This window comes from Numenius arquata, chromosome 4 (assembly GCF_964106895.1).
Source record: "Numenius arquata chromosome 4, bNumArq3.hap1.1, whole genome shotgun sequence".
NCBI classification, from domain to species: domain Eukaryota; kingdom Metazoa; phylum Chordata; class Aves; order Charadriiformes; family Scolopacidae; genus Numenius; species Numenius arquata.
In genome coordinates this window covers 13,859,523-13,872,256 of record NC_133579.1, presented here as the reverse complement: position 1 = coordinate 13,872,256, position 12,734 = coordinate 13,859,523, and the positions used below count along the sequence as shown (strand labels likewise).

General features: G+C 40.9%; 1 protein-coding gene across 2 annotated transcripts; it reads left to right on the top strand.

Moving 5' to 3' along the window:
- The first annotated feature begins 211 nt into the window (after positions 1-211).
- On the top strand, positions 212-12,461 carry MCM4 (minichromosome maintenance complex component 4). Of its 2 annotated transcripts, none has more exons than XM_074146377.1 (16): positions 212-308; positions 514-672; positions 1,433-1,596; positions 1,686-1,784; positions 1,936-2,031; positions 2,117-2,212; positions 2,654-2,792; positions 3,241-3,461; positions 4,256-4,376; positions 6,056-6,315; positions 8,199-8,564; positions 8,914-9,041; positions 10,309-10,516; positions 11,074-11,302; positions 11,419-11,552; positions 11,896-12,461. In XM_074146377.1, the coding sequence occupies exons 1-16, from the start codon at positions 239-241 to the stop codon at positions 11,986-11,988; spliced, it is 2,583 nt and encodes an 860-aa protein (XP_074002478.1). In that variant the 5' UTR covers positions 212-238; the 3' UTR covers positions 11,989-12,461. The 2 variants fall into 2 exon arrangements, with proteins under 2 accessions (XP_074002478.1, XP_074002477.1); XM_074146376.1 differs by having other exon boundaries at positions 239-314.
- The last annotated feature ends 273 nt before the right edge of the window (positions 12,462-12,734 follow it).

The window sequence follows — 12,734 nt, the reverse complement described above, 5'->3', positions numbered from 1 at the left end:
GCCGCTCGTTTGGCGCGGAGTGTCTCCGGGGCTGCTCGGGGTCGCAGAGGTGCGGGGTCCGGGGGGACACGGAAGGTTGGGGCCGGCTGCCGCCGCCCCTCTGCCCCGGTGGCGTGGGCGGGGAGAGGGCGGGGAGCCGCTGCTCGGGGCTTGGCCGGTGGCGGAGCGCCCGCAGCCCGCGTTCTTTTTGTCGCCCCCCCCCCGCAGGTAGGACCGCCGCTGGAGCCGCAGCAGCGCCATGTCATCGCCCGCTTCCACCCCCAGCCGCCGCCGCGGGAAGCGCGGCCGGAGCAGCAACCCCCCGACCCGTAAGTGCTTTGGGGACGAGGGGGAGGCGGCCCGCTGCTCCCCGGCCGCGGCGAGGTTGGGGGCCGGGGGGCGCGGGAGGGTGCCGGCTGCCTGGCGGGCTCTGCCCATCCCTCCGCCCCGGGGTTGTCCCTCCCGGCCGTCGTGCCCGCACCTCCCGCTGCGGCGCGACGGTTTTAAACGCCGCCTCCGCTTTGTGCCTTGCAGCGCAAGATGCTCGGTCTCCTCCATCGCAGAAGCGCAGGGCGGACGACTCCACCTCCACCGGCGAGCTGCAGCCCATGCCCACCTCCCCGCCCGTCGGCACGCAGAGCCCCGCCGCCCCCGACGCCCTCTTCTCCAGCCCCCCGCAGTTCCGCCATTCCGGTACGGGGGGGTTCGGGCAGCTCCGCGGCCGCCCGGGCAGCGGTGGCCGGGGCCGGCCCTGCCCTCGGCTCCGGTCTGCGGCGATGACCTCCGGGGGGCGGGGGGGGCGAGCGGCCGGGAGACTGGATCCGGCTGGAAAACACGCGGGGAAAAAATGGGTTTTGCCTCCAGTTTCTCCTTTGAGTTCAGCGCAGGAGCGTAGCTGGTGTCAGGGGTGCACATCTGCTGCTGCAGCTGCAAACTGTCGTAGGAGCTTGTATCAGGGATCACACCTTACTCTTTTATGTGTTTCTAGAAAGAATAAAATCAGTAACATCATCAATGCGGAAAGAATTTGTTTTATTGCCATAAAGAGCCTTTCTTGCTTTTATAAAATGGCTTGTTTTTAATTGCGGTAGCTGGTAATTGTCATGTCACTTGTACTGCCCCCCCAAAAATACTGAAAAATGTTTCATCTAAAATGCTACACTTTGACGTTTTATACTTGAACACCGATGCGGTTTTTAAACACAGCACCGCTTTAAAGTTTTCTAGCAAAGCTTTGCTAGAGCTTGCCATCTCTCAGAAGGGATGTTAACGCAGAGAGAAGTTCTAGGTAAACTTGCAACATCTTTATTGTTTTAACAAAACACTGGAATTGATTGGTGCTACTCATGGCAATTAAAAGAATGACAAGGCAAATGCAGAGGCTGAATTTTAGTCTGCTCTGAATGTAAAACGTCTTTATAATCATATTTTTATTTTTATGTTTTTTTAATAGCTATTCCTCTTGACTTCGATATCAGTTCCCCCCTGACGTACGGCACGCCCAGCTCCAGGGTAGAGGGAACTCCACGCAGTGGCGTACGAGGGACTCCAGTTAGGCAGAGGCCAGATCTCGGCTCTGTCCGTAAAGCCAGACAAGTCGATTTACACTCGGATGGGGTAGGCAGACCTCTTAGATTCTGTATCTGACAATTTCTTTTTAAACAACTAAAGGCATATTTGCGTATGCTTCATTTGTTTCCCCACAGCCGGCTGAGGATGTAGTAGCAACCGAGCAATCTCTTGGACAAAAGCTTGTTATTTGGGGAACGGATGTTAACGTAGCCTCATGCAAGGAAAAATTCCAGGTAAAAAAACCAACTTGTTTTTTTCCTTTTTTAAATGAAAAGCTAGTTTGAGCTAAACAAATACTAGTTGAATTTGAGACAAAGAAGGTGTTTGTACTACTAAATTCTGCTCATCTTTGCCTTTTGTCTCCCTGGTACCTCTGACATGCAGAGATTTCTTCAGCGCTTCATTGATCCGCTGTCGAAAGAGGATGAAGACATTGGCTTGGACCTTAACGAGCCACGCTACATGCAACGGCTTGAAGAGGTACTTGCGACGCAGAGAAATCCAACTTTCCTTTCTGAATCTTGCGTGCCATTGAGCTAAAGATTTCTTCTCAAAAATCTTGCAGATTAATATGGTTGGGGAACCATTCCTGAATGTAAACTGTGACCATCTAAGATCGTTTGATGAAAATCTTTACAGGCAACTGATCTGCTACCCTCAGGTGAAGTAGTGCACTTGTTTTCTGGCTTTCATATTTCCAGCTTTTAAGATGTTTGTTTAAAATGCAATGTGTACTTTGTTGTATGTTCAGTGTAATCTCTGCCTTCTTTATTTTACTTAATATCAAATGTCTTGTTTCATAGTAGTTGGTTGTAGGTATTACCTTGGGTACCTCATGCATGCAAAATTAGCTGGTAAACTGCAATTTCTGGAGTCTTGTACTTTTTTTAATCCCCCCGTTTGCAATTCTCAAATGAATACATCTGATCTAAACAGCAAGTTTTCTGTTATGTAGTAAAATGCTCAGCTGGTGTAACTTAGTCATTCCTGGCTGATCAGCAGCACATAATATACTTTAGACTAAAAAAATATCACAGAATAAAATATTTTTAACTTCTAAGCTTAACTGCTTCTAACAATTTAATCTCACAATTCTATACAGGAAGTTATCCCAACATTTGACATGGCTGCCAATGAGATCTTTTTTGATCGTTACCCTGATTCAATATTAGAACATCAAATTCAAGTAAGGCCATATAATGCACTGAAGACTAGGAATATGAGAAGTCTAAACCCTGAAGGTAAACTTTTTATTACCATGTTAGAGAAGAATCTTAAGGATTTATATAAACTTACTGAATATTAACATGGAATTACAAGAAGACTCTAAAACTGTACTTGTGGTCCATGCAGACCAACGTCTTTTGTTTATGTAACTCCACTTCAGAAGTAAATGCTTGGGAGCCCAAATGCAGAATAATCTATCCATGAAGAAAATCTTTTCCTGGCATCACCTACTCATGTTCTTAGTTTTGCAAATGCAAAGGATTCTTTCTTTTGTATAAACAGTTCTGTAAATTAGAATACTTGTACTACACATTTATGATTCTTTTTGCATTGTCTTAGACAAAATACTAGTATCTAAACAAATGTCTACCTTCCACCTAAAAACTAACATTACATGAAATTTTAAGGTTATTTTAAAATTTAAGAGTATGAAGTGATGACACAAGTCTCTATATTTTGTAGATATTGATCAGCTTATCACCATCAGTGGTATGGTCATCAGAAGCTCCCAGTTAATTCCCGAGATGCAGGAAGCATTCTTTAAATGCCAGGTTTGCGCTTTCACCTCTAGAGTAGAAATCGATCGTGGCAGGATTGCTGAACCATCAGTGTGCAAGAACTGTAACACAACACACAGTATGGCACTGATTCACAATCGATCCATGTTCTCCGACAAACAGATGGTAAGTTTGGTGGTATGACAGGACAAGGGGTAATGGTTTTAAATTGGAAGAGGGGAGATTTAGATTAGATATTAGGAGGAAATTCTTTACTGTGAGGGTGGTGAGGCACTGGAACAGATTGCCCAGGGAAGCTGTGGATGCCCCATCCCTGGAAGTGTTAAAGGCCAGGCTGGATGGGGCTTTGAGTAACCTGGTCTAGTGGAGGTGTCCCTGCCCATGGCAGGGGGTTGGAACTCGATGATCTTTAAGGTCCCTTCCAGTTCTAACCATTCTGTGATTCTATGATTCTATGTTGCCCTTAAGTAGTGGCCAAAATGAAACAGTTTCTGTAGAGTTTTTGCTCCCCCACCCCTCCTAGTATCATCAGTAGCATTAATGCCTCTATCTTGAGGCTGAAGGTTTTGAAAAGAGGAATGTGTGTTGGAACATGAAAATGGGTGAAACAACTTAGCAAAAGGGTAAAATTACTTTGGAGAAGAAATGCATTACGAGGAGAAAATGGAAGTATGTACGCATCTTAATGCGTCCATATGAAAGCCCCTTTATATATAGCATGTCCGTTCCTATCTGGACTAGATGAGCCTTGTCTGTAAGAGCATTTTAGCCATACCAGCAGAATTCTCATCCTATGTTTTTATTAGCAACCAGTTTTGCTGTTTGGGTGGGGGTTATTTTGCTCTTGAGCAACGTTCCTGATTCAAAATGCTGCTGAAGACTGCTAATACAAGAGTCTGTTGATGCTCTGTGGAAAAGCTTTGCTTTTCTGAAACTAAAACTTGAGTGTTTTTTGCTAGATCAAACTGCAGGAGTCTCCTGAAGATATGCCAGCTGGACAGACCCCGCATACGGTTGCGCTGTTTGCTCACAATGACCTTGTTGATAAAGTTCAGCCGGGTGATAGAGTTAATGTCACAGGTAAAATTTGGTTTGAGTATTTGCATCTTCCTTTTTCACTGATCTTAACTGTCTATAAAGGGACCTGCAAGTGCTGAGGGAGCTGGCCACTGTCTCTGCCAGGCCACTTGGTTATCTTTGAAAAGTCAGGGTGACTAGCAAAGATACTGGAAGAAAGCCAATGTCACTCCTAGGGCAAGGAGGAGACCTGGGGAACTACAGGCCAGTCAACTTCATCTTGACCCCTGGGAGGAAGGTGATACAGCAAATAATCCTGGAAACTATTTCTAACCATATGAAAGACAAGAAGGTGATTGGGTGTAGTCAGCATGGATTTACAGTGGGTGACAACCTTCTACGATGAGATGACTGGAGGTGTGGATGTTTTCTGTTCTTGACCTTAGCAAGTCTTTCATCACTGTCTCCCATAACATCCTCATAGGCAAACTGATGGTGTATGGGTTAGGTAAGTGGACAGTGAGATGGATTTAAAACTGACAGAACTGCTGGGCTCAAAGCATTATGATCAGTGCTACAAAGCCCAGCTGGAGGTTGGTCACAAACGCTGGCATCTTCACCTGGATGATGGGACAGAGTGCACCCTCAGCAAACTTGCAGACAAAAACAAAACTGGAAGGAAACAGTGCTTGATAGTCTAGATGACTGTGGTACAAACAGCCTCCTGGGCTGCACTGGGAGGAGTGTTGCCCACAGGTGGAGGGAGGTGATCCTTCCCCTCTATTCAGCACTGGTGAGGCTGTGCCTGGAGTACTGTGTCCAATTTTGGGCCTTCCCAGTACAAGGGAGGCATGAATATACTGGAGTGAATTCAGCAAAGGGCCGTGATGATAACTGGAGCCTCTGTCACATATGGAAAGGCTGGGACTGCTGAGCCTGGAGAAGGCCTAGGGGAATTTTACCAGTGTGTTTATTAATACCTGATTTGCTGTGTGTAGGGGGTGGTGGTGTCAAGAAGACAGAGCCAGATTCTTCTCAGTCGTGCCAAGTGGCAGGCAATGGGCACAAGCTGAAATACAGGAAATTCTAGTTAAACATAAGAATTGGGTGGTCAAGCCCTCACAAAAGTTGTCTGGAGAGACAGTGTGGAGTCTCCGTCCTTACAGATACTCAAAATGTGACTGTACATGGCCTTTAGCAGCCTGTTCTACTTGACTCCAGTAAGAGCCTGTGACTGGACTAGACAATCTCCAGAGGTCCCTTCTGAATTTGACGATTCAGTCATTCTGAGAATGTAGGTGAGAAAAAGGCAGTATCTTAAATAGCGTCAGGTTGGTGGTAACATAGAGTAAGTCTGCAACCATATATTTTATAAACTGCTTTGCTTTAAAACAACTGCTGTACTGCTAGCTGTTAGAGAGGCATTAGAAATCTATTATTAAATTTTGCACTTAAAAAAGGAGGAAATGCTGACTTTAGACATCAGGACTTTCAAAAGCACCAAGCCTTAATTTTTTTCAAAAATGCTTCAGCATTTTCCTTGTTGAGTACGCTTGTGATAGGCATGCTAAACATGTATGTCCCTGCAAAAATAGGGTATATGACTTAAATATGTTCCACTGAGTTCTACATGACTTACTGGTACAGGGAAGTAAACTGACTAAGGTATTTAGGATGTTTTGAAAAGCTTTTCAAGGGAAAATGTAAATTTCTCAAGTTTTGGAATTCTCATGTTTCTTCAGGTATCTACAGGGCAGTCCCAATTCGAGTTAATCCAAGGGTCAGCAACGTAAAATCTGTCTATAAGACCCACATTGATGTCATACACTATCGCAAGACAGATGCAAAACGCTTGCATGGTGTTGATGAGGAAACGGAGCAAAAAATATTTGCAGAGGAACGTGTGGAAATTCTAAAAGAGCTTTCTAAAAAAGCAGACATATATGAGAGACTTTCTTCAGCACTGGCCCCAAGTATCTACGAGCATGAAGATATCAAAAAGGTGAATCAAATTCTGTATTTCTGTTGAAAGAAATGTATTTCTATGCAAGTTATTTGTTAATTATCGTTTGCTATAAAAATGATTTGAGGCTTCAAAATTAAAAAAAAAAAATCTATCTTGAGCAATCTTATCTTAAAACTCCATGGTCTTGTCTAGATGGAGTTGGTTATAAGCGTATCATAGTTCTTTTCATGGTATTGAGGAGTCTTAATTAGAGGGAAGATATTGAAAAGGCAGGGAAGCAGCAGAATTGGGAAAACTTAATTGCAGGATGCATCTTGGACATTTCTTGAATGTTCAGATTACTGGTGATCAAAGAAAAGTAAGTAGGTGTAATGTAGTAAGTGATTGCTGAAAAGAGGCATGCACAAGAGAACAGTAGCTTTAAAATGACACGTGGTTGACCCTGACCTACAGGATGTTAAAACAATTACTTCCACGTATCCAAGAAGAGACTGTTCCAATAAATGTTCAGCTAAGGTACTACAACTTTATCATTGCAAAAACTACAGTTGGTAGTGGGTCTCGAGGTAATGTCAGACACCAAACAATCCTCTTCAAGTATATTCCTTTATTGTTTTGTTTTTTTAAAATAGATTATACATTGTCATAGATCACAAGTTTCTGAAGTGGCTAGGAGCTGAATTCAAAACCATATAATGATTTCCTGCTGAAATGGAAATACAATAGTGACATTACCTCCTCACCACGCTAAGGTGGCACATCAGGTCTAGTGGGTGGAGTTGAGGAAACCTAGGGACCCTTCAACAAGGGAGATCTTCAGATTCTGACCTAAATTTGTTCACAACAACATACAAAATTGAAAGTGCTTGAAACCTACACGTATTGGAGCACAAATACTCAGGGACCTCGAACAGGTTGTACTGACCTCCGCAGGTTTTTCTAAGCGACTGAGAACAGAACCAATACAAATAGCTCATTCCATGCCTTTGCGAAGTTTCTGTGCTGTAAGAAATTGTGCCAAGGCTTTACATGAAGTAGTGTACAGTCTTCCTTGCTGTTTTCCTTGCTGTTTCCAGCTGTCATTGTCACATTTTTTTTTTAATTGACTATCTATAGCATATATATGCTGCTAGAGGGGGAAAAAATACTGTGAAATGGTGAATTTTTAAAGTAGTAAATTTGAAAAGGGAAAAAAAAATCCTCCCTGATAATTCTAGCTAGCTGATAAAATTAAAAGCAAATGATTAAACTAATAATTCCAGTACTTTCAAAATACTGGAAGTTAGTTTTATTTCTTTACTAATATGCAAGCATATGCTTTTTTTTTTTTTTTTTAGAAAGTGTAAAGCATTGGTAAATTCCAATGAAATAAAGACCTTAAACACTTTTAAACTTTATGGGCAAGTAAAGAGCTTTTATTGAAGTTATAAATATTATAACACAGTAGTTTTCCTGAAAAGAAAATGATACTTGATTAGTCTTGACTAAAGGGCTGATAAAAATGGCACTTTCTAATGATACAAAAGAGATAATAATACTTTGGTCCTAGATTAAATATTGCCTTAGGGAAAACAGTAGTCTATTCTGGCTTTCCTGTTGTCAGCAGAATTTGCATCAAGATTTTGATTAGATAAGTTTTGGAATAGATTTGGAACAAATCTAATTTGAAACTTTTAATTAAAAAGATGAGTTTGTAGGACCTAGCAGTTTAATTATGTGTTTGTAATTAACTGGAATTGAGGATATCCATAAAGAATGAACCCTTCTAAAAACTTCTAAAAACAGTTTAAAGTGTTTTCTATGTCTGAGTTAATTTAGCAATGTTTCAGTTCATTAGATGTTTCTGTTCAGCAATTGGATTAGCTCTGTTAACTACACAAAAGGTGATGCTTTGATTCTTAAAGAGAGTATTTTTGTAGGGTATTCTGCTTCAGCTCTTTGGGGGATCAAGAAAGGATTTTACTCACACGGGAAGAGGCAATTTTCGCGCCGAGATCAACATTCTTCTCTGTGGTGATCCTGGTACTAGTAAATCACAGTTGCTCCAGTATGTGTATAACCTGGTTCCTCGAGGCCAGTATACATCTGGCAAAGGCTCAAGTGCAGTTGGTCTTACTGCGTATGTGATGAAGGATCCAGAAACACGGCAACTGGTTCTTCAGACAGGTGCTCTAGTACTTAGTGACAATGGCATTTGCTGCATTGACGAGTTTGATAAAATGAATGAAAGCACAAGATCAGTACTACATGAAGTAATGGAACAGCAGACTCTCTCCATCGCAAAGGTGAGTCTCTGTTTAATTCCAGGTTCTCTGCACTAAGCATGGTATTGACTATGCAGCCGAAACCAAAAAGTTACCAGAACAACAAAGGATTACACTTTTCTGTTGTTTTTAGTGGGTTAGTCCTAGATTATGTAACAACTCATTTATAAAAGAATCCAGCTTTTATAGGAACCTGTAGCATTTCCTTATGTTTTTGTTCTTGCTTTGCTCTAAAAGGTTTTTGCAATGCAGTTTTTTACTACAGACCCCTTTTAATAACACTGGTGGTCTCATGAAGTTGGGGTGTTGGGGGGGAGTTTTGGTGGCACGTAGTTGCAGCTGGTTTCAGAAATGTTTTTCTTTTTGACAGGCGGGAATTATTTGTCAACTGAATGCTCGTGCATCTATCCTAGCAGCAGCTAACCCTATAGAATCACAATGGAATCCGAAAAAGACCACTATTGAAAATATCCAGCTTCCTCATACACTGTTGTCAAGGTACTCATCTCCCACTTGCATGTCTCGTTTTTATGAGATGTTATACTTCCTCTTGTGAAAATTATTAAATAGAGTAGAACAGAACAATAGTGTTCTTTGTAGTGTAGTGGAAAACGTGCGTGGCATTTATTTTAAATGCTGTTCTTAAAACTAACTTCTATGTGAGCAGAGAACTGGCTTTTCACAGACTGACCTTGAACAAAAGATCTGATGAGATCTGTAGGATCTCTTTATTTATATTTTTTTTTTCTGTTGTTCCACGATCATCTCCTAGAAAAGAGTTATACTGAAACTGAAAGCATTGATAACTTCAATGAAAACTCAGAATGTTTTTCTTAATTCCATAAAAGTTGGAAAGTGAAACTGATGATTAAAGGAACTTGCAATAGAGGTGGTACAATCTGCAGATCTGTGCCTGCTTCACGTTGTTCTGTAAAATTCAGTTGGGGGAGGTGGCAGTGCCAGCCTTTTGGGTGATAGCTGTAAGAGCAACATTTAGCATCTGGGGATCTGAAATGCAACTATCTATGTGCTGCAGTTGCATCTTTGGAAGAATTCCCACACTAGCTGGAGATCTGAAGTGCACTGGATATTCTGAGGACACCTACAGCTTAGATTTCAATAAATACTTTTAATTTTGCCATTTAGTGACAAATGGTACCTTAGTACGAGTGTACTGAATGAAACTAGACTTGAGCAGCATCTCAGTTCCATCACTTATTGGATTTAAGCTTAGAAAAATACACAATGGGCTGCTAAAATGTCTGCCTATAGTTGAGCATAGTTGAGTATATTGTTTGTAAAACTACAAATAATTTTCAGGATTAAACTGCAAGTGCTTTTTTATTTATACATATATTTATTTACTTAGGGTTTCTAAATGCATAAAATAACCATACAGGTATGTGCTGTTGCCTTTCAGGGCAGTTTCTTTAGCGGCAAGTTTGTTCTTATGTATTCAGTATACGTGTGGAGATTTTTTTGTTTTAGAAAGCAGAAACTGTCAGCCTTGAATATGGGATCTGAGTTTTGCAGAACGAATCTCGCTTTCAAAGTTTCAAGTCCATAGGATAAAAGCAAATCCACTGTGCTGTTCTGTACTCTCAGAATTCTAGAAAAAATATCTTTCCAGTTTAATAGAGCAACTCCTACTTAGAGTAAGAAGTAACAGTCAAATAACTCTTCTACTTGTTAACTCAAAAACCCTCAAACTACTTTAAATGACAGAGAAGTATACACACTAATACTGAATTCTTATTCTGGTCAGATTTGACTTGATCTTTTTAATGTTGGATCCACGTGATGAAGCTTATGACAGACGTCTTGCTCGCCATTTGGTTTCACTGTACTACAAAAGTGAAGAAAAGATGGAGGAGGAATACATGGACATGGCAGTACTGAGGGATTACATTGCATATGCTCGTAGTTACATAAATCCTAGGTTAAGTGAAGAAGCAAGCCAAGCCCTTATTGAGGTAAGGGAGTTGCTGTTAATAATGTTCCGAGTCCATATTAACTTGACAAAAATGGCAAAATCCTCTCATATGTATGCTTCCTATTTGTATATGACTTTTCTATAAGATTCTTCAAACATCTCTAAAAATCACCAGCATTTATAAAAGGAAGAGGGATCAGTATAAAAGTTGTTCTGTGCTCTGACTGTCAGCTTTCAGATGTGTTGGGTTTGGTTCTATTACATTAATAAAAGCACAAAATTCTACTGAAATGAAATGTGTCAGTACAGACACAAGCACTATTATGTAAGACTAGGCCTAAGTTTTTTTTTTTTTTTTTTTAGTGATTCAAAAACTGACTCATTATCATGGCTTAATTGCTTTATAAGGGAAATGTGTGTATGTGATGTGGTTATCCTTCATTGTAGAAGAATTGTGAAGGTGTATGAGCACAAATAGTGTCTGGGACAGCTTGCCAGAATCGCTGATATTCTGAAATAAAAGGTGGGGAATGAAGGGGACTCTGAAAAATATTAGAAATAATAGGGTTTACTGAAATATTTAATGACTCTCTTCAGGCATATGTGGACATGAGGAAGATTGGTAGTGGCAGGGGAATGGTTTCTGCATATCCTCGACAACTTGAGTCTCTGATCCGACTGGCAGAAGCACATGCTAAAGTACGCTTTTCTCAGAAAGTTGAAACAATCGATGTAGAAGAAGCAAAACGCCTCCATCGGGAAGCACTGAAACAGTCTGCTACTGATCCAAGGACTGGAATTGTGGACATTTCCATTCTCACTACAGGTTTGTGTTTCCATAGTGATAAAGCTGGGATGCTGTTGGGCTTTTGTAATTTTGAAATGTAACTTAACCTGCCCTCCTTAGTTTATTTCTAAAAGGTGTTTTCTTTCTTTTATAAGGAATGAGCGCAACAGCTCGTAAACGGAAAGAGGAGTTGGCTCAAGCCTTAAGGAAGCTTATCCAGTCAAAGGGTAAAACACCAGCTTTGAAATACCAACAGCTTTTTGATGATCTCCGAGCACAGTCAGATACAGTAAGTTTCCTGCTTTGTTTTTATGTTTTCATTACCTTTAAAAGCATGATGTTTTTCCAAGTGAATGTTATCTCATTCCCAAATCGCATTATGGAGAGGAAAGGGAGACACTAACTTTTTCAGCTGACATGACCAGAAAGCCAAATCTTTGCTGTACCTTAGTTTACTCTAGCTTCTGAAATAGCAAACTCAGCTTCAGGATTCCAGGCCACATTTCAAATGGCGAAAAGGACAGACTAAAGCTTAAAAAAGAAAATCAGTAGCAAGTAAAGCATTTCTAAATCTTTAAAGTATTTCCCCTCTTCCCTGCCTATCTTTACTTCATTTACTTATTTTCTTTAAGGCTGTCACTAAAGAAATGTTTGAAGAAGCGCTTCGTGCCTTGGCTGATGATGACTTCTTGACTGTGACTGGAAAGACTGTTAGACTGCTGTAAGTCAGCCTTTCCTTGCAAGCCAGCTGTCGTTGGCTTTACTTTTGGCTTACTTAAGATAATGTCAATCTGCAAGATCTTCAAGATTTGGGACTATCATTTGCTATGACAAGCACAGCCTTTCCTTGCAAGCCAACTGTCAGGGCTTGTAACTTTGCCTTACTTACTATATTGCCAGTCTGCAAGATTTTTAAGATTTGGGATCATTTGCTATGACAAGCGTAGTGGCACTTCTGTCAGCACAAGAGATCACGAAGGACCTAAAAAATACGTAGCTGAATAATGCTATTTACATTTTAGCCAAATGTAATTACTCATATGTTAAGTGCCACATATTTTTATGAGGTTTTGTAGAACACGCTAACAATGTTGTTTGTATTTCAAACTGAATTGTAAAAATTCATCTTAAATGACTTTCTAGTAAATGCAGTTTGACTGTTAGTACTGCTGTAATCTGAAATAAAGTTATTGGACATAAAAGGGCTCTGTAGCTTTCATTTCAAGTGAAAATGAACATATCCTGTGCTGGGCACTTTTCAATCTAGAATTCTGCAATTTTTAGGAGGTGCTGTGAGAGCAGAAAAGAGCTTTGTGCCTTTTTTTTTTTTTTTTTTTATACTTGAGTGTACTTTGGCAGTATCCTCAATGTAAAAAAAGGCAGAATAGTTTCTACTTGAAACCGAATTTTCTTACTACACATTTAAGCATGACTGAATAAATTAAGTTACCCACCTTTGGTGTAATCTCGT

What these genes read in the sequence shown, in the direction of transcription:
- MCM4 (XM_074146376.1), top strand. Translation starts at nt 239, where the DNA reads ATGTCATCGCCCGCTTCCACCCCCAGCCGCCGCCGCGGGAAGCGCGGC. An exon ending in CCCGCAGTTCCGCCATTCCG is followed by an intron (nt 673 to 1,432) that starts GTACGGGGGGGT and finishes TTTTTTTAATAG; the next exon opens with CTATTCCTCTTGACTTCGAT. An exon ending in TGTTCTCCGACAAACAGATG is followed by an intron (nt 3,462 to 4,255) that starts GTAAGTTTGGTG and finishes GTTTTTTGCTAG; the next exon opens with ATCAAACTGCAGGAGTCTCC.